General features: G+C 41.3%; 1 protein-coding gene across 11 annotated transcripts in view; it reads right to left on the minus strand.

Annotated features, from left to right (window-relative positions):
• qkia (QKI, KH domain containing, RNA binding a) overlaps positions 1-26,113 on the minus strand; it is a 200,472-nt gene that overhangs the window by 134,433 nt on the left and 39,926 nt on the right. For 3 of the 11 annotated variants that reach the window (XM_083550368.1, XM_083550369.1, XM_083550364.1), the window contains exons 5-7: positions 8,528-8,615; positions 5,708-6,130; positions 3,471-3,545 (exon numbers count right to left, since the gene is read on the minus strand). In XM_083550368.1, the coding sequence (XP_083406494.1) occupies positions 3,471-3,545; positions 5,708-6,130; positions 8,528-8,615 (586 nt within the window). Of the gene's footprint in view, positions 1-1,659; positions 1,711-3,470; positions 3,546-5,707; positions 6,131-8,527; positions 8,616-26,113 lie in introns of those variants that run through there. The other 8 variants (XM_083550371.1, XM_083550365.1, XM_083550367.1 and 5 more) reach the window with 8 other exon arrangements.

Raw genomic sequence — 26,113 nt, forward strand, 5'->3', positions numbered from 1 at the left:
ATTTTTTTTATAACTGCCAATATTAGTTAAAGAATTAGAAAAAAACATGAACATGTAGGGAAAAATACTGTAGTATTATAGATTTCATATATGTATGTATGTGTATATATATATATATATATATATATATATATATATATATATATATATATATATATATATATATATATATATATATATATATATGTATGTATGTATGTATGTATGTATGTATGTATGTATGTATATATATATATATATATATATATATATATATATATATATATATATATATATATATATATATATAAATAAAAGAAAGGGGAAAAAAAAACAAAAAAAAAACAACAAAGGTATGTACAGAACTCCTGTTTTCTTCACTTCCTGTCTAATCCGTCCATGATTCGTAGTGTTTCTGAAATATATATTTTTTTTATTTAATTCAACCTAAACGAGACTGAAGCACAGTGGCCGAGTGGATTATTGTAGAAAATGTTCATGCTATTTGACCGTATGTCAAACGTACACATCACATCACACACACCTTTATACTAAAAGAAGGAACCTTCTGCGCTTACATACATTATTATATAGCGGGAAAAAAAAAAGATCAAATTGTAACCCTTTGGCTAAATACACACATGTAATACTTAATTTTTTTTTGTTGTCTTTTGTCTCACAGCTCATTCGAAAGAAAGAAAAAAAAAAAAAAAAAAAAAAAACTCTATAAACTTCAGGCACTGTATTTTTGAGGCTGAGGGGTGTTTGGGGTGGCATAGGTGAGTAAACTAACTCCTCCTGCCCAAATCTCTGCAGCCATAAACATCCTAGATTTACTGAGAATACTCTGAAATACTCTTCTTAACCCCATCCTGCCCCATACACACACACACACACACACACGCCTGAGATGGCACCCAAAATGCAGGTATGATTTTCCTATAATTAAAAAAAAAATGAAAAGAAAAACAATAAAAGAAAAGGTAGTTTCTTTCCCAAGCAGTCGGTCATTTTAGCCATGCAGTCGCTTTAGCGTCAGCTACATAGGCACACCCAGAATGAGTCAGCATTGTGAAAAATTCATAGATGTATGAAAGAAAAAGGGGATAAAAACAAAAAAAAAAAAAAACATTGCTACACATGACAATGACAGAACAAGTTTGTGTGAGTGGGTTTCTTTCTTTCCTTCCATTTTTTCCCCCAAAAATTTCTTTAATTTGTAATTTTTTATTTTTTACTGAATTTTTTTTTATATCTTTTTTTTTCTCAGATATTAGAACTTAGTGGGGATGTGCAGGTTAAATTAACACAAGTCGTTTTTTTTTTTTTTTATTGCTTATTAACTCAGTGCAGATTTTTGTTTTTGCTACCAAGAACATCACCCAGCTATTAAGTTTTGGGGGGGAAGAAAGAAAGAAAGAATAAAAAAAAAAGAAAAAAAAAAAAAAGAAACAACAGTAAAAAAAAAAAAAAAAAAAAGGTAGTTACAGTTGGTAAAAAATAAAAATCATCACACAACTTGTGGGTTTGTAGGCATCTGATCTCGTTGTGGTTTGTGTTGGTTTGTGTGTTAGGGTCACAGGTGCCACTCATTTTTTTTTTTTTCTCAGCGTCCAACAGGCTAGCAAAAGGCAATTACCAGTTAATCTGATCAGCAGGCAGGCTTGGGGCGGCTCATCATTGGGTGAAGAGTTCAGAGGTCAGAGGTCATTTGTTAGTTGCCGGTGGCGGCTAGGTGGTTAGGAACAAAAAAAAAACAAAAAAAAAGAAAAAAAAAAGATAGAGAAGGATATTAGTGTCAGCAAGAAAAGACTGAAATGACATCATTTTAACACTAAAATGAATGCAATCATCTGTCCAAAAAAAAAAATCTCCCACCTTCACCCCATAGCCAAGAGACAAACAACAAGCTAAATCTGGTTATAATCATGATAAAGAGCATCATGATCAGGAAAATAAACGGACAAACACACACAGCCCCGCCATCCCTTTTACCTCAGTGTTATAATTATGATGTTATTAACGTTACAGCGCTACGTCACCCCGTGTACCAACAAACAAAAGCTGAGGAATGTCAAACAGACACGGGGGAAAAAAAGCTAGTAATGTTTTAGTGTCTTTTCTGCGTTGGAATGCGGGTTACAGACAGCGATTAGTGGTAAAGGGGGAGGGGCTAAAAGGCATCCGGACTAACGCTGGATAAGAAATAAATACTAAAGACTAAATTTTGCTTTTAAAAAAAGAGAGTCCCTTTTTATTTTTTTCTGTAATTATGTACAGGAGTGAATACATTTCCTAGAAAATATATCAATGTGTGTACATACACACACAAACAGCACCTTACATACTAATCTCTGTACCCATTCACACTTTGTACGTAAAAAAATATATAATAAACAAAATAAATAAAATGCAGACCTGCCAACAGTAAGGAGAAAGAACACCTAGCTGATAAATGCCTATAATGAACCTGTGAAATATACTTTTCCAAACCTTTTTTTTCCCCCTGTCTTTCCAATTTGCAGCCAACTGACTAAATCTACTTCGTCCCACCAGGGACGCCAACCCGTACTTCCTGCGAGACACCCCGAAAAAAACGTTCGCTGTCGGCCCTCTTCTGCATACACAAGCTCAAAAATGCATTGACAAAGAGGGAAAGTAGGCGGGGCTTACAGTAAACTATCTGAAGCACTGACAACTGTCAATCTCGGGTATAAACACTTGGTTTGTGTATGTGTAGTGTGCATATATGCGTAGACGAGATGAAAAAGATCACAATGGTGAGGCAAATTGTGTTGGCGCTTACAGTAAAATGTGCAAATTTTCCAACAGATCTTGTGTATGTACATAGAAATGTATTCATGATGTTGACTTGATATTACTACTGTGAGACAAGGGGGATGGGCGGGGCTTCCGTTAAACCGCCAATCATTTCTACGACTGCGTTTGAGTGCCAAGTTAAAAGAAACAAAAATCTAAGATCACGAGTTATCAAAGCAATACGAGAATAAAGTCAAAATATTTTGAACAAGTTGTGAGAATAAAAGATTAAAGTTGTAAAAAAAAAAAAATCAAATTTCCGATTTTCTTTCGCCGGAATTTGTGATAACGATAGCAGCGTAATCCGACGTGAAAATACGAAACTGCTGGCAGGTCTGCAGACGAGGTAACCAGAATGAAACGTGTCTCCACACTCAAGTATTATAAATAAATAATAAATAAGTAAAGTATTACATCCTATTTATTTATTTTTTTTTTTAAATAAAGGAGGAATGTTTCATGGTTGATATATAAATCTGTACATCTGTAAAATCAACAAAACATCTCAAACATCTGTATGAGGGGAAAACAAAACAAAACAAAAAAAACTATCTAACCATAAAAAAAAAATTACACCAGGAGCAATATTTCAGATTGTCAGTTTTTTCCCCCCGCATTTATAAAATAATAATAAAGAAAGAGACATATAGGAAGTGTGTTCTCTAACTAACCTCTGTCTGCGGTCACTATCCTTTGGTAAGGATGGACCCGTGAGTCATGTCTCCGCACTTTAGTAGCCATTGCACCTAGATCGTAACAGGTCCATAAGGTTAGACACATTCAGAAGCCCAACAGCCAGACGGAACCCATCGAGCTTCACCTCGGAGATCGATTTATTTCATTGTTTAAGGAATAAATTGTAAATCTTGACCTGAGGTTGCGCTCGAGGTGCTCGGTCTGGCTTCACAGACTTTTTAAAAATGCATTCAAACGTTCACACATTCACAAATATGTTCACTTTTGGACAAAGGTTTGTGGACACCTTTTTCACATTCAGCCCCGTTCGTTCTTATAATAACCTCCACTCTTCTTGGAAGATGTTCCACTAGATTTTGTGGAGATTTGTGTAAGATTCAAGTACGGTACTGATGTAGGGGAGATAAGGAGGCCTGGGGGTGCAGTGTTCACATTCATCATGATCAAAAGGGTTGATATTGGAGCTGTTAAGCGGGAGATCTTCCTCTGGAACCCATGCTCACCATATCTTTATGAAGCTGGCTTTGTGTACAGGGGCACTGGCACACTAGAGTTACATTTACTGCAAATTAACTGAATTCGGTATATACACACACCGATGAGGCACGTATGACCGCCTGCCTAATATTGTGTTGGTCCCCCTTTTGCAGCCAAAACAATCCTGACCCATTAAACATTAACAGCAGCAACTTTTTCAGCACATTTAACTACAGAAGCTACAGTTGGATAAATGTATAAAACCATAATGTTTAAACACATTTATGTTAAATCAAATTCCGGAATTTTTGATAATGAACATGATCAGGTGTCCCAATACTTTTGTCCATATAGTGTACACAAATATATAGAAATAAAAGTTCACACTATGTCTATGAAGAAAACCATGACTAGTAATGCAAAGTGTACTCCTAATGCATGCTCATTACATTTTATATTCTTCAGAATCTAATTGCAGCATAAAGCACCCGGGGATTTCACAGTCATTTTGAGACAGGTGGGCAAGGGGAAAAAAAACCCAAACAAAAAAAAAACCCACGTCCATTAGGAACTGAGTCGTAAACACTACTAATGAGGTCGATGTCCTCCGAGGTCAGAGAGAATAAAGTGTCTGTTTTCTAGTCGTGGTCTTTAATTTTTGGCCGGGGTAAAAAAAAAAAAAAGAGAAAGACAGCAAGAGGAGGGGTGGGGGGGTGTCAGAGTAGAGAAAACTGAAGGAGAGGGAAGGAAGGAGACTAAAAGAAAGACAGAGGCAGTGAAAGAAAGAAAGAAAGACCGAAAGGGGGGACAGAATGAGACAGAAAAAGAGAAATGGAAGGAGATGGAGAAAAGGGGAAATATTGTGGAAGAATAAAACAGAAGTAGGGAGAGAGAGATACACAGAGATGGAGACGTATGGAGAGAGAAAGAGAGGATAAAGTTAGAAAAATGAAGCAGGAGAAACAGAGGGGAAATATTTCCTGGTTCGGGAATTGAGAACTCTAATCCTCCTCCTGCTCCACTGAAGGATCTGTAGACTATCTTGTGCAGGGATTCGTCTCTGTAATTCCCTCATTGTTTATAGAAAAGAACTTTCAATCTGGAACGAAGCGGAGTGCAGAGACTAGAGGGCTCAAGATAAGATGATAAAGAATGAGGAGGATAAAGGTGTGTGTGTGTGTGTGTGTGTGTGTGTGTGTGTGTGTGTGTGTGGTTTGACCACTCACTGCAGGACTTACAAGCAACCATGCAGACTGCCTGACATACCTCAGGAGAGCAGGAGAGAGAGAGATAGAGAGAGAGAGAGATGGGGAAAAGAGGAAATAACAGAAGGAGAAAATGAGTAAGAGAGATGAAGTGAGAGTGGGGGGGTGGGGGTAAAGTAAGAGAGAGAGACAGAGAGAGATGAAGTGAGCGAGAGAGAAAGGTGTGCAAGCAAGCATGTCCCTATCACTCTGAATGTTGACAGGGTGTGTGTGTGTGTGTGTGTGTGTGTGTGTGTGTGTGTGTGTGTGTGTGTGTGTACACAAGGGAGTCCTAGCTTGCACAGACTTTGTTTTGCCCTACAGAACCCTGGACAGTAACAAATAAACAAAAAAAAAAAGCCCAGGAGATAAAAGGATGGAGAAACTGTCATGTTTAAATGAGGAAGCATCCTTGCCACCTGTCTCACACACATCTGTCCTTACATCACCCCTGTCCAACACCAGGCCTCAGCTACTTAGCACGTATTTACCTTGAACTAAGTCCTGGGCAGCGCTTGGCATGGCCATGTCAAAGCTGCCCCCGTAAAACATTGCGGCGGTGCCGTCCTGATGCCCGCCGAAGCCTGAAGCACCAAGCCCCCACGCCCGCTTACCTAGGACGCCTCCGTGCTCGATTGGGTACTCCAGGAGGGAGGTTGGCGCCAAGGCATACGGATAGTCGTAGGGTGTGGCGTAGATGATGCCCGCGTCCGGCGCTGGGGGCACCAGCGTTGGGGTGGCGTTGGGTAGCATGGCGGGCATCTGCGCAGGACGGATGAGGTTCATGATAGGAGCGCCGCCCGGGGTCGGGGGCCGCAGGGCGCCAGGAGGAAGTACCTGACCCGCGGGGGCGGCGATCAGCCGAGGGCCCTGAGCCGCTGCGGCCGCTGCTGCAAGAGAGAAGGCAAGGTTCGCTGGTGAAAGAGAGACAGAGCGGAAAAACAGATAGAAGACAGGAAAGAGATGGAGGAGGAAAGGAGGATAAAAGGGCGGGACAGTTGTATTAAATATTAGGGACACACATTTACGATGCGTGAACGTGAAAAAGACAGGTGGAAGAAGAAAGAGAGAAAGAAGCGAAAGCAGATTTGGAGATTAAATTTTTTAGTGGAAGCGGAAAAACAGAGGAAGGAAAAAAAAAGAAAGAAGGGAAAAAAAATTTCATTAGTTCATGCAAATGATCAACAGTGAACTTAAAAAAAAAAAAAAAAAACACACAACAACTCGGGACTGAAACCAAAAACAAGCCCCATAAGCAACTTAATAAAAGGGCAAATAAATGAACTAAACACAAACAACAAATTCGATGCACAGAACAAAAATCAAAGCAAAGGTCACATGATCGTGGCAAACCAGAGCATCTCTCGCAGCGAGCATGCAGCGGTGTGGACGAGTTGTGGCGGCCATGTTGGTTAGAATCATTGAGTCATTCATATATTGTACAGAAAGTTGAAAGGTCTCATCTGGTCAGTGCGTCTCTACATCACTAGCTACAATCATTACTATCATAATAAATAAATAAACAAACACAAAGCATGTGAGCAGCTTTACATGATCTTTGTAAGCATTCCGCATGTGGCCCCGAAATATCGCCAGACTACTTTTAAACCTTAAAAACCAACTTTTTTTCTTCGGCTTTTAATTTCTAAAGGATTTTACGTTTCAATTCATTTAATCAGTGTTTCTTGTCTGATATTTTTTTGTGAATAGGGTTGCAGGAATTTTCAAGGCTGGAACATTTCCATGGGAATTAATGGGAATAGACTGGAAATTTACAAAATGGCAGGTTAGCCTATAACTGGGAACTTAAATGTATTTGGAATAAAAAATCTTGTGGGATAATCTTCGTTAAAACTACCAGATTCAATGCAATTTGACCTGCACACCACACACTTACTGCAGGGCTACTCAGGCCACGCCCCCTACCTGTACTATGCTTAACATAATTTCTTCAATCCTGCACAACAAAAAATTGCAGAGTATTTATGTTAATGTACTAAATATTACAAAACGATAGAATTAAATCAAAGACAAAAATGTCGTTCACAAGCATGTCAGCTTATGACCCAACAAAATGTTTATATTCATGTTTGCATATGATACAGTTTATATTAATTTTCTCAAATTTCTAATTAATTCCCAAAAATTCCTGGTAAGTTTTCAACTTCCTCCAGATGAAGTTCCCATAGAACGTTACCGGAAAAATTGCGAGTTGTGAATGCTCTATTTTTTTTAATTATACAGTTGCTATATAAATAAAATATGGATTTTTTTGGATATCAAACAGGGATGTTTGATGGCTGTGAAATGGGAATTTGATCCAGAAGGTGGGGTTTATCGAACATTACAGAAATGCAACCTGAATTAGACAGAGATGAACAGTAAAACAAAATATCACTGACTGTACAGCGTTTGAATATCATTATGAAATGATTCTTTATAGAGCTACACCAACGTGCAGTTCTCCTTCTGTTTTCCAGATCTGCAAGATCCATCCTCATACCCTTCTTCATACCCTTCTCACATGAAGATTTGAGTGTACTTTGGATAGTTTCAATCAGGAACCCATAAAGATGGATTTGGACTGTAATAACTATGAACAGGTTGCTACAATGGTTTATAAACCCTCATCACAGTCACTTCTGAGGTTATTAGAATACACAAAGGGTTATTAATAAATGCTTGTGAGAAACTAGTGCTGGCCATCAGTGGTTTTTACCATAATTACTAGATTATAAAGCAAATAGTGTTTTGTTCGGCTCGAGCAACATGGCAAAGCCAAACTGAAACCGCCTTCATGTGGACGAGATCTTAATATCTATATATCTCTCTCTCTATCTCATATTAAAGAAAAATTTATTACAAAAACATTCAGCCAGTAAAGAAGAAAAAAAAAAAAAAAAAGTGTCCTAGTCATAAATATTAATGATCCCATTTCCCCTGAAAAGGAGCATCAGCATTAATATTCATGAGGAGGAGGAGCCATATGTGCAAATATGAGAATATGAATTCCTGAGCTTGGTACGATTTACAGGGCATCCGTGGTGCAGGCGCACACACACATCATACAGCGTGTGAGAGTGATTTTAGCTGCTCACTTTACATTTACAACTTTGAACAGGAGAGAGGAAGAGGAGGAGAGATGAATGTGAGTGAGTGAGAGGTGTGTGTGTGTGTGTGTGTGTAAATGAGCTAAATGAGTGAGTATGTGGATAAGAGTGAGGAGTAAAGGTGAGTGTGTGTGAATGAGTGATTTTGTGTGTGTGTGTGTGTGTGTGTGTGTGTGTGTGTGTGTGTGTGTGTGTGCTTACGAGCTTTAATATTGGTGTCTCTGTAGGTTCCGTTTAGGATGGCCAACTCCATCAACTGCATTTTTTTCAAGTTGTCTTCTCCTTCTGCCTGTAGATGAAGAAGAGGAGAAACAACATTATAGTACATTATTTGTTTCATAGCCCCTGTGTGTGTGTGTGTGTGTGTGTGTGTGTGTGTGTGAGAAAACGCTGGCCCTGTCAATTTCAGCTTGTATAAATAAACATGCAGGCAGCGACTGTGCTCATTACCGCTAAATTAGAGCAAGGAAATTATTCACAAGGAAGCAATTAGAAATGCTATCCTCCCATCTCCAAACCAACACACGACAAAAAGTTGTACCACTCACAAGCCTCACACACACACACACACACACACACACACACACACACACACACACACACACACACACACACACACACACACACACACACACACACAACCCCCAAACGCCCCAACGGTTGGTTGAAGCCACATTTTAATGCCACTAACAAAATGCGCTAAAAGACTCAAACGATCACTGCACTTATTTTTTTTAATTAATCCTGACGGTGATCAGCTACAAGCTTATCTTAACTTATCCATCTATTCTTTGAACAATCAATTCATTCATCAACTTATCCATTCCTCCCATCTAGTCCATCAATCCACCCATCCATGAATCTATCCATCCATTGACCCTTTCTTTCAGTCTTTATAGAAACCTCAGGAGATAATAAACTGTTATCAGTCTTCACTCCAGACTTTTCAGCACAAAATCTGATTTCTCAGAAGTCTGGTTGCAACGTGTCCTGGCGTCTGGACGCGAGTTCTTTTAAATGTCTGTTACGCATTGTATAGCAGCACACTGCTGTCTGCCTGCCTACACACATGAATGTGAAGGTAAATTAGTGCTTTTTATCTATAATAAAACTCATCGCTGAATAAGACTGCAGCTGTTGGAGTTGAAGCTTCGGGTCAGAAATCACGCAGGAATTAAACCACAAGCTCAAGGCTCAAGGCTTCCATAAAAGAATGTGAAAACTCCTTAAGCAGGAGAGGAAAAAAAAAAAAAAAGTAGGATCTAAGACCTTTTATAGCATAATATGCTGGAAATTCATACGGAAGAAAAGAAATCACGATCCAGAAGCCTGATATTCTGATCAGCGGGTAGGCCACAGCTGGTGTGCAGGATGCTTCGAATAAGATGCTTACTTTTCCGATTCGGGAATTTGTTTTTTTCTTATAGACTCGCTGTGCGTTCGCTTCACGAATGTAGGTTCCACGGCCGTTTCGCTTTCTCCTGATTTGGTTTTATGTTTCTATAAATAAAACGGCAGCCTTGCCAAAAAAAAATAATTTAAATCAGAGACGCGGTGTGTGGCTCTCTGCCGTAATCCGAACCCGAGTCTGAAGCGTCAGCGCCATCATGTGAAAAGTTAATTAGACACCTGAGTGGAACGTAGTCATGGCAGAAGTGTGAGAAAAAAAAAAAAAAAAAAAAAAAGTGAAAAGATTGCGTTCCGTTTGTTTTTTTTTCCTTTGGTACTCTGAAGACTATTCACGGTCTGACAAACATGTCAGCCTGAGACGATGCTCATCAAGCAGTCAGAGACGATGGTGTGGAGGAGGATAAAGTTCCAAAAAGTCCCTGTATGATCGTACAAAGCTAATACAGGCAGGAAGATGCTCCGAGCGCACGACTGATGAATACTGAGTCATGCATTCCAGAATATATGGATAATCATCGTCCTGTGTGTGATTGTGTGTCTCTTACTCTTTTTTTTTTCTGTATGCAAGTGTGTACAATTCTTAATATCTGCTTGTGTTTCAGTCTGGATCGCCGAGTCAGCTTGTGCAGGTGCACCTTATGACTGTGTGTGTCAAAGTAATGCCGAAGACAAATCCAGAAAGCTGAACACCGGGCTGCGGTCTCTCCCGCTCAGCTTACTCGTGACCAGACCTGACTCATCGAGCCCAGAGTGCACACAGCAACCATGCACCAGACCTTTGATGGAAGGAGAGAAGCTCTTAAAGGTTTTAAGAGGGATTTCAAAAGAGCTAATGAGAGTTGAAAGAAAGGTGAAAACCAAACCAAATAAACGCAGAAACACACTGTCTCGCATCTGACAACCTACGCTCGACCTCAAATACAGAACCTTGACTAGAACGGTCAGCTTGACAGGGAACATTGAGTGTTAGCGTACAAGCTAAACAGTATGAGTAACGTTTGTACAGAAGAAGTCGCAAGCCAATGCCGTTTCCTGGGCTGGCAAGCTTTCGTCATGCTGATGTTCTGGACGTGCTGTGCCACAGTTTGTCACGGTGTCAACAAGATAAAAAAAAGTTATGGCTGTATATCAGCAGCTAGTTCCTTACTCGAGTTGCTCTCGCCACTTTGGTATCTGGTTGCGCCTCTTTAAAAACACCGGACTCGTGTGTAATCTCATTCCGGCAACCCCGGTTTCGGAGCACAGCGTATGTGGATTGCAAACCCTCGAGCCGTGTTCTCCAAAGCAAACGAGGAACTCCTTCATAACCCCACGGTACCTCCACCTAGCAAAGCCTAGACTCTGGAGAGCAGGTTAATTAGTACAGAAGCCGCAAGACTGATGTTTCGTATCCGTTTTCAGTCATGCGGTACCTCGAGACTTCAGTAATGATATCTGAGCAAGCAAGGTTTCTTGCCTTGACTCTGAATAAAAAGGAACCTCGCTGACCTGCAGAAGATACCTTTTTTGTAAACTATTGTGCCAACCACAGAGGGGTGAAAAAGGCTTTTGCAAAGCAGAAAAAAAAGACAGATGGAAAAAAAAAACGGAGAGAGAGATTGACAGGGTGACAAAGAGGAAGAGACAGCAGGAGAGGAATGTCCGAGTGAAGACATTTATTGAGAGCAGTGTGTCACTGGGCAGCAGGAATCCAGGATAGCTGAGGAGAATTCTCTCATATACAACCACCATGAGGCGAAAGCCAAAAGAACAGGGTGAAAAAGACTCGAGAGAGGCACAAGCTACTTAATAAACCTGCTGCTATCAGGAGGAATCAAATGAAATCAGTGGTCTATTTGTGCAGGCACTGGAGCAGAGAAAGGGGGGGGGGGGTGTTAGGGTCCCTCGACATCGAAAGCTGTATATAGACAATGAAAAGACCTTCATAAATAACGTACTACATGTGAGTTACACTGTTTTCTTCTTCTTACAGCTGCTCCCGTTAGGGGTTGCCCCTGCAGATCATCCGTCTCCATACCACCCTGTTCTCTACATCTGCCTCTTTCAAACCAACCTTCTGTGTGTCTTCCCTTATCATATCCATAAACCTCCTCCTTGGCCTTCCTCTTTTCCTTCTTCCTGGTGGCTCTTAGCATTTCTCCACCTATATACCCCATGTCCCTATTCTTTCTTTCTCCCGTTCTTTCTTGTCACTATGTCCTAAACCTATTGACTACATCGAAATTATTCTGGTACCACACTGTCCTAGTCCTCCTGTTCTATTCGCTTCGTCCATATTTTAAGATAAACAAAAGGCGGTGTCTGGGAAACAGCTGTTGCGTGTACAAATGTTCCAAAAAAAAAAAACTAAACTAAAATCACACGATGTTTGTTCAGTTCTGACTGCGAATGTGAAGCAAGACCAGAAAAACGTCGGACCCTCTGCCGACAGAACGGTCCACAGACTAGGCTAGGAGACATGGAACGGAATCTACACAGCCTAGTTTGCCTATGCCTTTAAACGGTTACATTTTTATTTGCATAACACTTTTCACAATGTCTCATTACAGCTCTACACAGATAAGAACAGCACTTAGAAAGCTGTATAGGAGTGGTCTCCAAAACGGTGCACTGGATGAACAAACTTTATTAACCACCTTTACCACGCCACAGCATGGAACCTGGAAACCTAACACTATCCCCGTACCTTGCTTACACACTACAAGGAGGCTGTAAGACAAGGAACAAGCACAAGAACGCCCTCTCAACCCTCTCAAATACTCGCTTTTTCACATCGCTCAGCTCGAACTAATCCTACCTCACACCAGAATGTGACAGATATGAAGTGTAAAAAAAAAAAAAAAAAAAGAGGGGGAAAAAAAAAAAAAAAGTACAAGCACAAGGTGGATGATTTAAATGAAGGCAAGGATAAAAAAGAACAGGATTTGTCAGCGTGTAATATGTAGGGCATCGGCGCTCAGGGAAGGTATTTAAACGGAAGCGCAGATGTTGGCATGAACTCGACATACGCCCTGGCAGAATGCAAAACAAGTGGACAGTAGGGAAGGATTCGGGTTGTTAAAAGAAAATATTTTAAGTGATACACAATTTAGACTGGCACAACACACTATAAACCCCTCATGAGGCATCGGTCTGCTAGTCTTTCTCACTTTCTCTCTCTCTGTTTAGTTTCCTCGGCAAGACAATCTATTGTTCTGTCACTGTGATCCCTTAATACCTCCCCAATCGAGCCTGGAATATCTTGAAGGGGATTTGGCAAGGATGATTTGTGGCTATAAACACTGCCGGATTTGCATCAGATTCAGAGATTTGGGAGTTTAAGCTGATCCGTGCCACCCGAGCCACCATATGCCATGACCTTAGCGCAACTAAAAGCCTTTAGAACACATTGTTCAAACTCTCCCTGGTTGGGTTTTTGGAGGCAAAAGGGAAGTCTGGTATAAATCAGAAAGCATGAATCAGCAGTCATGGAGAAATCGACTTGCAACAGATATTTTAAGGCTTCATCATTCTCGTTTCCTGCCAAGATGAAAACAAGAAGCACTTTTCTCCATGCAAAGAATTCGGTCTTCTTAAACACGGCGTTCGATCACGGCATGTAAGTAAAGCAATTAAACCATAATAACTGTCGACTTTAGTGCTGAGCTCTTCCACATGCCTCGGTATGGTGACTTGGATACGGCACTCATTAAAGTTAAATTAGACACTGTAATTGATCGTGTCAGCTGTGGAGGTCAGAGGCACAAAACAGTTACGAGTTGATGCCGTTTATTATCTGCAAAATCGCGAGCCACAGCCACGATCCCTGACTACAGAGGTCTTCAAAACCGAGCGTGGTGGCAAACAAATCTTCACCTTCTCTCCCAGGATTCCAGTGGCAAGACTTTAATGTCCAAAGGCCACAACCTTATCAGGACAATGTTCTTTAGATCAAGAGTCACCTAAATTGAGAAACCTCTGAACAGCAGCAACAAACAGCAGGGTGTGGGGGGGGGACCTACAAGCAATGCAAAAACAATTCTTTTCAAAACAGCATCAGAACAAGAAATGCCCAAATGAAAAGCTTTTTGATGGGAATTCTTCTGTGTGTGGCAACCAGAAAGTGCTGAAATTATGACTGGGTATCGGAGTTAAAGCAACTGCAGGTTCAAGCTGCTGCCAGCTCACATTGAAACGAAAGCCCAGGGGCCTGCTAGCACCAAATGCTACACAAGCCCACTTCAAGCAACCGCTATCAACAGATTTTATTGGCACTTTCCAAAACACGAGCAGAATTCTGGCAGGCGGCAAGGAACTGCAGATAATTACCCCTTAACCCCGACAATAGGGCAGGTGGGGCAGTGCGGCGCAAGAAAGCCCTGCGGGAAAGATCGATTTTGCAACGCCAGACAACTACACAAAACACCAACTGCTCAGCTGTGCAACTGTTCTCTTCCAACTAAAAGGATCAGGTTGATGTTCAAAGGGAGGCGCCTGGAAAGACATCCGCAGGGGGATGTTTAGAGAGCCAGGACATATTACAGCCAGGACTACCCTCTAGAGTCAGGCCATGATGGATTGGCTTTATTTGATTTATCCTGACACCTTTTTAAAAAGGAGTGCAGGACAAGGCTCAGTAATTTCACAAGGTGGTGGCAGAGATAGTTCCAGCAGATTTGAAATAATGGGGAGAAAAAAAACCACCCCAGAAAAATATTCTGAAGTGGTTATCAGCACGATGCAAAACTTTAATCGGCTCCCCTCCAGAATTCCACATCCACTTTTCTTACTGCGATCTGAATCTTGTCATTTTTTTTCAGCCTGGACTTTTCCGTTCTGAGCCTCCGCCCCTAATGAGGCGGGACGCATGGGAGTCGACTCCTCGTGGTGCAGCGGAACGAGCGATTGCAGCTGTGTTGAATCTCGTCTGGGAAAACGGTCCTTAATTTGTACACATTCCCACAAATAACGTTCCTTTAAACCCTTTATGTGGCAGTTAAGAGGAGTTACACTTCGTACTTAATCTTGCCGTATATAAATACAGACGCTCCTAACCTTACGAGCGAGTTACGTTCCGAAAGACCGTTCGTACCATGGATTTGTTAGTACGTTGTTACTGTGTTCGTTATTGACTACGCATATCTCCTAATGATGGAAGAGCTACAAATACTATCAAATAAACAATATTCTAAAACAAATCTAAATACTGTATACAATATTTTGTATTAAGTAATAAAAAAAAGAATAAAAATTAAATAAAAAAAAAAATAGCTAGTGGCGGCTCTCCTCCATTTTTTTTTTTTTTCGACTCTGAACAAATTTCATTTTGGAGGACAGGTTTGTTTGTATCTGCAAAGGTTCGTAAAATGGGGAACGTCTGTATATGTTTCATATGATGCTAAGGCATATGAAGCCTTAAACCAGCTGTAGTTTAGGTTGGAGGTACACACAGGGACCAAAACCTGCTAACAAGTGCACTGATTGGAGCACAACAGAAAGTAATAAAGAATTCTGGCGTCTCTAGCAATTAACTGATCTACTGCACCTGAACCGTCTGGGACCCTGTCTGTCTGTCTGTCTGTCTGGGACCCTGTCTGTCTGTCTGTCTGTCTGGGACCCTGTCTGTCTGTCTGTCTGTCTGGGACCCTGTCTGTCTGTCTGTCTGTCTGGGACCCTGTCTGTCTGTCTGTCTGTCTGGGACCCTGTCTGTCTGTCTGTCTGTCTGGGACCCTGTCTGTCTGTCTGTCTGTCTGGGACCCTGTCTGTCTGTCTGGGACCCTGTCTGGGACCCTGTCTGGGACCCTGTCTGGGACCCTGTCTGGGACCCTGTCTGGGACCCTGTCTGGGACCCTGTCTGGGACTCTGTCTGGGACTCTGTCTGGGACTCTGTCTGGGACTCTGTCTGGGACTCTGTCTGGGACTCTGTCTGGGACTCTGTCTGGGACTCTGTCTGGGACTCTGTTCCTCGCTGAATGTGCCTAGAATTTCCAATGCTGTTATTCATATACAGATTTACATTTTAAAACCAATGCGGTGTCTCCATAGAGTACTAGTACTAACTAAAGACTTTATTGTATAATTATTGTTGCGTTCGCTTGAGGCAGAGGAGTAAACACAGCGCACTGCGCGATGTAGATGGCGTGTTTTGTTTGTAAATGTTTAATTATATTGCTAGTGTTGCCTCCATTGTTCACTATTACACTACTGCATATATTGCATTTGACACTTGTGTCACCTACGTTTTGTGAAGCGAGTCCATACTTTTGAAAGTTTTAACATTGCAATTAGTACTGATTGACTGTACACAAGTATCGATAACTGTACTGTTTGTCCTGAAGCTTATCGGTAGGTCTGGTCTTGACCCAATCATGTGTCGGTCCAAACAAATGCCGGTTTTCGCTACCCATCCCTAGTGCGCACGTTTCTGCAGCACAAGTACTCAAATTCTGGTAAAACTATTAGTTTCTTTCCATTGTTTTGTTAAACCCCCTGTCCCCTGAGCAAGACAAAAAAAGAATACAAAAATACTGCTTAAAGACTAGGACCAGTTGAACATTTTCCATGCTTTTAGATGTTCTCGAACCATCTTGAGGGACGTGTAACATCCCGTGAGCAAAAACCAAAACAACGGATCAGACACATGCACAAGTCTGGGGGTAGATGCAGGCCTGGAAGCTCTACCCACAAAAAAAGTGCCTTCCTTGAATCATGGTTACCTGCGGTATTCCCCGATATTCTCGTAGTCAAACTGCTCTCAGGAAAAAAATAAAACAAAAGCGAGAATCCCTCTGTATCCGTTGGGAAAAGTTTACACCGTGAGCAATCCGGGTGTTTAAGTGAACGCCAACAGGCCCTGCGGTCACCAATGGAAGCGATACACCATCCTGAGCGAGCGTTTGAAATCCCACAGACGCATCATGAGCGAGCGTTCAGCTTCCCCAGTCAAGATGAGCACCATTACACCGAAACAAAAAGGAAAAACAAACATGATGAGATGTCAGACTCTATAAATTGCACGTCGGCCTCGTTTTTTTTTTTTTACTGCTCAAGGCAGCGTAGCAAATGCAAAACAGTGGAAGGGAGGAGAAAAATAGGTGTATTCATTGTTTATCGCTTTGGAAAATGCAATTAACTTGAAAGAGAATGAAATTCCGGGAATGAAAATGGAGCAAATGTGAAACAAATACAAAACGGAAACCGAGACGGGTACATAACCTTAACAGAAAAATGTTTTATTCAAAGCCGTCAGCACACCTTGTAATTATATTTAATTAAAAAAAAACCATTACAACTACACGATAATTTACTGATAGGTAGCCCCTTATAATAGAAGCTTCATCGAAAACAATGATTTGTGAATGAGCGGATCACTGTAAAAATAAAAACGTCCTGGTACACTTATTGTGATTGAACAGATGTTTAAATATATGGTATAAAATCAGGTAGTTACCCCAATATAACCTGAAAATATTTTAAGTCAAGACAGTATGGGATTAGTTTACTGTAGTTTGTTAATAATGTAACAAATTACAACACATCATTTAGCAAAACATGGCAACTTACTACCACTACTGTAAGGTTTCAAATTTACGGTTTACAGAAAAGAGGCATCACACAAAGTGGGAAATGTGTACATCCTGGCAGTGTCCCAATGTATTGGAAGAAAATTTAAATGCTGCACAAAAATGTATTTTTATACATTCTTTTTATTTTGTATCACGATCGTCAGAAGGTTACCTGTGGCCCGGGTTCGATCCCCGGTCAGGGAACCAACCCCCAGCCATTAGGGTCGCACAAGCCTTAGTGCCGGTCCCAAGCCCGGATAAATGGGGAGGGTTGCGTTAGGAAGGGCATCCAGCGTAAAAACATGTGCCAAATCAAACATGCGGATGATCCGCTGTGGCGACCCCTAATGGGAGAAGCCGAAAGAAAGTAGTATCACGATCGTCAGTGTAAAATCTAACATGTTGAATCATCGTAACTCTGGGACTTCTTGAAAACGGCACGTTATAAAGAGCAAAGAAACACGTAAGAACAAGTAAGAATTCCCTGACAGAAGCAACTTTTTAGCCATAACTCACATACACTATTTTCAAAAGTATTGGGTCACCTGGTCATAAGTACGGCATGTGATTTTTGAGCGTCGCATTCCACATTTACTGCTAATTTGCTCTTATAATTCCCTCCACTCTTCTGGGAAGATGTTCCACTAGATTTTGGATTGTGTTTACGGATGTGTGTTCATCAGCCATAAGGGTATTATGAAAGGCAGGTACTGATGTAGGTGAGGAGACCTGGGGTGCAGTCAGCTTTCACATTCATCCCAAAGGTATTCAGTAAGAATAAGATCAGAGCTTTATAGGAGGCCACTCAAGATCTTCTTCTCCAAAGCATGTAAACCAGATCTTCAAGGATCTCACTTTGTGCACAGAGGCATTGTCATGCTGGAACAGGTTTTGGGTTTCCAAGCTCAAGTGAATTGTACATTTTATTAAATTGCATCTAAAGACATCCTGTACAGTTGAGTGCCTCCAGATTTGTGGTAACAGTTTGGAAAAGAACCACATATAGCAGGAAAGATCAGGTGTCCCAATACTTTTGGAAATAGCGTATAAACAAAGATTTTTAATGCAGCATGTTTTGGGAACTCCTTTTCTCGGCGCGATCAGGCTAAATTCACCATTGGATATTCCTACGCAAGTTAGATGAGTCAAATACAAATTTGAATCCACTGAACTGATCATAATTACTGTGGAAAATCCCATAATGCAAATGGACTACTGCATTTTTGTACGGAGGCTTCATTTCCGTTGTTGAGCGAATCATCATTCAGGAAACCGAACGCACTACTTTAGCATCATCAATGCAGATGTTTAAAGCTCAGGCTGTCTCTGGGAGACAAATTGTTGCCAGATAACCCGTTTTGGAAGACACAAATGGCCAGTGTAGTTTTCAAAAATGCATAAAAAAGCAATTCTGCGTGACGCGGCGCTTATTACGGTTGCGTTATACAGTCTGAATCTGGCGTGTCAATGAGGAAGGCGGCCTCTTATGTGTGCGTCTGTAAACATGCAGTGTGTGGTGTAGATGTACAAAGAACTTGAGCTGTGAGGCATGGAGGCATGGCTGCTCAAGAAATTTGTTTTCGTTCAATGTTTAAACATTTAAAAATAATAGGTTTACTATAAATCGTGCGTCTAAATTCCTGAGGAAACGACTGCACGATACAAGAATTGTTCCTCTGCTGCACAGGAGAATCATATGACCAGAAAAAAAAAAAAAAGATTTCATTTCAGAAATATACTGTCCCTGCTGTTAGACTGGTGGGCTGACGGAGATCAGAGTAGCAGGCAGGGTTGGGTGTTTGAAGTACATGCCAGACAGGAAGGATTAGCGTGGTCATGTGAGAAGAAATGACCTCTGGTCAGCAGGCCTGGTTTGGCAGCAATGCATTTGTATTGGAGGGGGGGACTGGGAAAGGAAAGAACAAGGAAAGAGGCGGAGTGTAACAGTGAAAGAAGAAGAAAAAGATTGGATAGATGAAAAAGGAGGACTACATTCTTCACATTCCCGTTTAGATGCAACAGAAATCCATTTCTTTTCTGCATCGACGTGACAAGAGATCAGGTTTTATCCCAGAATTTTCTGGAAGCAAAAAATTTGATCCCAAACCAGGCCTGAGCCACGACCCGGATTTGGATCAGATCCTTTGAGAAAATGATTCGTTTGATATTATGGGAATCGGTTCAAGCAAACCTGTAAGGAAGCGCCCAAAATCCAAACAGTGCTAGAAACATTTTCCCAACAAATCGGAAATCAATGTAGCAGTCATGGTTTCTCACTTAACCGATCCAACGTCTTGGCTACTTTATGTTTACTGTGGTTGATTTTCTCTGAAATGAAGTTTTGTTTGTTGGTCATGACGAACATGGATCTAAATCGATATTGACGTGTGAAATGCAAGGTGTTTTAGGCGATCAGATGCGCTCACATAAAAGATAAATATGGGTCAGTTGACAATGTAGACCATCAGTATCTGAGCAAATATCCAGAGTTGTAGTCAAAGATACCGACGAGACCATGCATTATATTTTTTTCCTTTCTTGTTTCGACTTGGTTGTCTTGTGGACTCGACATAACGCGTTTTCTTGTTTTTAAGTCTTACTTTTCTTATGATCGACATGAAAACCTGTTTTCTCACGACATAATTGTATCCCGAGAAAACCTTGTGCCTGGTGTATATCATGGAGTACTTGTTGGGAGTCTGAATTCTTTATCGAATTTAGAATTTTATCTCTAGGTTTGAGTTGAGTTCAAAGTAATAGCAAATGCGATCATGCTGCCTCTAGATCAGTGGTCCCCGACCTTTTTTGCGGTTTAATGTCAGACAATATTTTCACGGTCCGGCCTTTAAGGTATGGTGGATAAATACAACAACAACAAAAAAAAATAAAAAATGATACGACCGTCATAAAAACTGGTATTTTCTAAATATTATAAGCGTTAATCCACTGTGTAGTTTTTTGTTCATTTTGCTCGCTTGGGGGGTTTCAGTTTAGTGGTAATGTATTATCTGTTAGGGGCCGGAGCAGCCCCTTTAAGAAGGTAGTGGATGGAGGTAATACATGTGACCGAGGCATCATGACATGCATCAAGAGTGAGTCATAGACAGATGTGGTGGTGAGAATCCGGTAATTTTCCCCCCAAAAAAATATTTAGAATCAGATAAATAAAAACGAAATAATGTAAGTTATGTATTCTTTCTGTGCGGCCCTGGTACCAATTGACCTGGGAGTTAGGGACCACTGCTGTAGAAAATGCTCTTATGCAGAGTCCACTGATGTTGGTTACGTCAAGATTGCGAGAAAATAAAGTCATGAACAAGAAAGAAAAAAAATATATATAATGCATGGCCTCTAAAGACTTTCATACAAAGTCATGAAAATGGGGGAAGAGATTTGAAAAAAGGATGAATGAAGAAAAGGACGGGCTGTATGACAGCTGCCTGGACAGAAGAGGGACAACAGTTTACAGGGTTTACTAAAATAGAGCTCTCTGGTGTTCAAGTGATAGCAGTCTCAATTACACAGGAGCATATCATCATCGGTTGTAACAGACCATCAGCTGCCAAGTGGTCTCTTGTGGTTATTCCTGGTAGTTGGCATGTCCAAAGAGGTAGTCCAGATATAGAAGCTCAGAGGATGTGCTCCAAATCATTTTGTACTTATGTCCTTCACCTTTCCTTTAAATACCCAGGCCAAGGCTGAATGGTGAGAGACAGCTGAGATGCATTTAGTTCACCGAGGCATGCTGGCAGCTGTGGCTGAGGTTTTAATGCTAAATATCCAACATAATAGTGCTGGGAAGCATGATCTAGCTCAGAAAGAACGCACTTGAATTACAGGCCATGCTATGTTACAGGCTAATAATAGCTTAGTGATGAATCCCAAAAACAGTACCATAAGACTATATAATTATGCATGAGCAAAGCTCGTTATCAAACGATTAAAAAAAAGCTATCGGGGTATAGCACCGTAAACTTTATGAGAAAATCTGAGCGACGATGTGAAGGTAAATCTGTGTGAAGATGGTGTCAGTCATGGCTCGGGGTGTAATTTGCTCCTGACAAACTGAATTTCAATCAGGCAAGGCGAGCACAGCCGACGCACTAATGGAGGGGTCAAGTTGAATTGCCACACTATTAGGGGAATTTGAATCTCAACCATGCTGAAAAAGCGCATGGTGATGCAGAGCGAAAGGGGAAGCAGACAAGCGTCTGGGCTGCACTGATAAAGCAGGTTCAGCTGACTGAAATCTGGCTCCCATGTTAAGAAAAGGAGACGTCAAAAGTTTAATAGAAACCTCTCTGCTGTTTGATCCCGACTGGCTGGACTGATCAAAGCGGTTTAATGCATGCTACTTCTGCACCGTTTGCTTTGGGAAGAAAAACGGGGAAGAAAGAAAAATTGATGGAATAAACAGTATAGGGCTTCGAGTTGTCTGTCAAAGCTGTTTAATGATTTGAAGAGGCAGAAGAAGAGCTGATGTCCTTCAGGAGGAGTGAACGAGGCATCTTACCATCACACATGTAGCTGAACATGTTTTTGCCTGCAAGTAGGGCAAGAGGCTGATTGGGCAAGGGCGTTCAAAAGTTAGCATATATAGCAAAGGGTTGGCACTAGGGATGAAACAATACACAAAATTCACTGTTCGGTATGTACCACGGATTTTAAGTCACAGTTCGGTTAAATTGTGTTAAAGTTTTAAAATAAAATTATTTAACATTTGTGAACAGGTTCTATATATATATATATATATATATATATATATATATATATATATATATATATATATATATATATATATATATATATATATATCTTTTTTTTTTTACAATTTGAAAATAATGCTGGTTTGGTAAAATAAATTAAAGGAACACACTTATTATATAGATTCATCTGAGTTATCGATTAAATTGCCACAATTTAAATTGATTTAATTAAATTGAAAAATTCCAATAAATAGTTGACGTTTGTTAGACCCCATTTGGGGAATACAGATGTGTATATAAATACATGTTTTATATTTAATATTTACATTTCCAAAGATATTCTCTATCTTCAGCATATTATTATTATTTTTTTTTATTTTTTTTTACAAATGTCAGCATTTAAGAAACACAAGGTAGGTTATTTATTTTCTCCTTCAAGAGAAATTCTAAAAGAATCGACGTCGTCGGAAAAACGTTGGCGATGACGGAAAGTGGCAGCAATTTCGAGCATGCACAATTCAAATCGTGTTTCTGGTAGGGACGAGTAGGTGTGAGGAGCGCTCGATGCCGGAGTGAAGTTGCTGTCCATGATGAAATCGTGGTCAGAACAGCACCAGTTGCACAGCTCCTATACACAGGATGATGTCTTTTGGCACTGACTTATGTACCGCGGTGCTTCCTGTGACTGTGCGTGCAGCCTTGTGCAGCCATCTATCGGCGTGTAAGTCTTGAACATCTTTGATACGACCTCGTATGTTACGCACATAAAACACGGATTGCGTTCGGTACACGTGTGAACTGTACCGGAAAGGTTCGATATAAATACGTGTACTGTTAGACCCCTAGTTAGCGCTGAGCTTGCAGGGTCACTTTGTGTCTTACAGTAGTGTTGGGGTCTTGTGTTTCTCAGTGCGATTTTTGCAAAAACAAAATGTTAGTGCGAGTGCCAAGTGAGGTAATGAATAAAATTACAGTTATGTCAAACCGTAACGGCAAACCAGATGAGGTAATGGCTGAAATCATTGCCGCGTTTCGATTGCAAAGCACTTGCCAGGAAAGCACCGAGGTGACAGGAGGATCAGGGGAATACAAAGAAATGGGACAATTAGTTGAGAAGGCATGCTCGCAAGCGCACACAGCAAGCGACCAGATGGCATTTTGTTCTCGTTTGTCATACTGGCCTGATAGGAGGCGAACGAGATTATGCGCGTACCAGGAGAAAGGTGTTTATTGATCACGACGAGCCGGCTGGCCATAACAGGCCTCTGAGCCAGCCTTCAGGCAGAGAGCTGACAGCTAAAATTTGGCTGTTGGAGGACGCTACGCCCACAGAACCACGATGGCTGTCATACATTACACACCATCTGTCTGTCTCCATAACTTCTTTCTTGCTAGTTCTCTTCCCCAGTGAGAAGCCTTTTTTCCTTACAGATGGAGAGTAAGAGAGGAAGCTACGCTCGAGGAACTGTAGTAGGCAGGGATTACAAATACCCAAAGACTAAGTAAGGGAGATCACTTCAAATGACCCAAACAATAAGTTAAGTACACTAACAGGAAGACATTAAGAGCAATAAAGAAGAAAGAATGACAAGAGGGGGAATGGGGCCCCACAAATGCAAGCTTGAGGCAAGTAGGCCTGCTTCTTATACAGTCCATTTGTCGAAAGCCTGCTTTCGTGAGAGCAAGCCGAGGGTTGCGAAGTTGCTGTTTTCGCTCCATTTGTTTTTCCACCCCTAACCCCGAAGCTCTACGTGGCCTTTTAAGAAACCAAGGAGAATTTGGCTGACTCGGTAACCCCTGCCTTCAAGTAGCAAAGAATTCAAAAACATGATGAAGCAAGATGACTGATTTCTCATAGAGCAGTTAAAAAAAATGCATTACACAGCTTCGGTACATTTACAGACCGAGTCACGGGTCTACTTTGAAATAGCCCCGATGTTCTCTTAGAGCGCTAATGTGACAACGCGACACTGCGCTAGTCCAGAAAACTCCCGTGACGCAGCGTTTAATTAGCCAAGCTTAAAAGGAAGCACTCATAGTGGCCTAGATTCGTTAATGAGGTGGTGAAGGTGAAGGATCCTTCTTTACCAGCTCCTCTGTACCCTCATGATTAGCGCATGAAGGAAGAAGAGGGCTATTCTTTTGAGTGCAGATTAGTTGTGACCTTAAAGATGAACCCGGGTGCTGAAAAAAGCACGATGGAAGGTGATGAAAACGCACGCCACACGCTGAGAAAAAGTATACGCCCCCCCCCCCATTAACCCTACTTTCAAGCTGTACAATATACAGTCTCAAAACAGCTTCAAGTAGGGACACACTGATTTGTTTCTTCATCTGGAACACAGGAAGGCAGCCAAGGATATCCTTGAAACCAGAGGTTATGACAAGCTAAGACAATCATGGAAGCTAATTAGCATGCAGGAAGGACTCCTAGCACATGTCCCCCTTCCATTCTTGAAAACAACTGGCCTAAAAATGATTGGATTCCCCCCCCGCCCTCCTCCAGCTATATTAAAGAACTTTTAGGAAGCAAAGTCGTTGTATCAAGAGATTACAGAAGAATTTTTGCGTGGGTTGTGTGATCGTAACACTCAGAGGCCTTTTCCCAAGGGTTACCCTGTCAATTCTCAAAAATCCAAGCACTAGCTTGAGTGGAAAATAATGAGAGGACAGAAAAATGCTATGCGAGAGGCTAAATACTGCAAGCACTGTATACCTGGGCATAAATTAATAAACAGGACTCCAACATAAAGCCTTTATGGGCTCACACATTAAAACATGAACCGAATGGGTGGCGTTATCTCTGTGGTGAAGGCGCAAACTGGATGGGATTCCTGCTGTGGCAAGAAAACGCAGAGATACCTGAAAAGATAAGGTTATGGCTAGACTGGGTAAATCGATCAAACGCACGTCAACACAAGACAGGCCTTTGTAGTGCAAATAAAGGAAAAAGTTCTGTCTCTAAGAAGATGCAGCTCTACCTCTTCCATGTTCATTAATATTCCAAGTGACACTCGGGACACGCCTTGGTCTCCGTAATGCTGTGATACGTCCTATTCATGTAGCAGCGGTGGTAAAACGGTTAGCGAGTAGAAATCAATTTACATATAATCCCTAGTTGCTATGGAATCACCAAGGTCCCCCCCCCCCCCCCCAAGGGTATTCCCCTTTTTCATACCCAGCGTTCTAAGGTTTGGTCTGTCTTGCTTTGACGGATGCAACAGTTCCACACATGTAGAACTCTGTCTGCCGCTCTCACCCTCTGCCACTTCTGTACAACTCATTTCTCCCCCAAGTCTGTCCATCGGCAATGTTTTGATGATGGATTCTTAATGCTCAGGCTGGGTTCATCATCTCTGTACCCACTCAGAGAAAAAGAAAAAGAAAAACGGCGGCACTGGAGCGGTACAAGACAGCTGGAGGGACTGGAAGTGAAGCGGCGAGTGCAAGCTGCCGCAGAGGGTTCGAGCTGCTGGGTGACAGCAGTAAGGCGTTGTGAGATATGAAGGTTAGAGATTGGAGGAAGAAGGTTGTGTGCACGCATGAAAAGGGAAGGGGAAATCAGTGGGATAAGACCACAAACCACACATGAAAGCGTAGCTCAATTTCCTCCACACTCTCTCTTTCTCCATTATACCGCTTCGCTCACCCTCCTCTGTTGCTGTCTCTTCCCTCGGTTGCGCTCCGAGTTGAAAAGTTCACAGGGTCTATGAGCTGAATCTCTCGATCCTTACAACATTTCATTGCACCCCTTTTGAAATACCTGTTTATGCAGTCACCAGAGCACTGTTTCTGTACCTGTATGCGCACAGAAGAATACATTTGCTGAATTAAGCTGAATATACACAAACGGGTTCTCGCATGCCGATTCCTGTGTCGTTTCCGAAAGGAGGGAAACCGAGACTACAAATTTTAACCTGCTGCCTGCAGGGAAGGAAACAAAAAAAAAAAAAAAAAAAAAAAAAAAAAAAAAAAAAAAAAAAAAAAAAAAAAAAAGATAGCAAAACCGAAGGCCCATCTATTTTTTTACTGCACACCTACTACCCCCCAACCTACCCCCATCCCTTTTCAACCCCCTCATCATCATCGTGTCTGAGAACAAACCTGGAGTCTTGTGACCTCTGTGT

Source organism: Silurus aristotelis (assembly GCF_946808225.1).
Source record: "Silurus aristotelis genome assembly, chromosome: 9".
Taxonomy (NCBI): Eukaryota; Metazoa; Chordata; class Actinopteri; order Siluriformes; family Siluridae; genus Silurus; species Silurus aristotelis.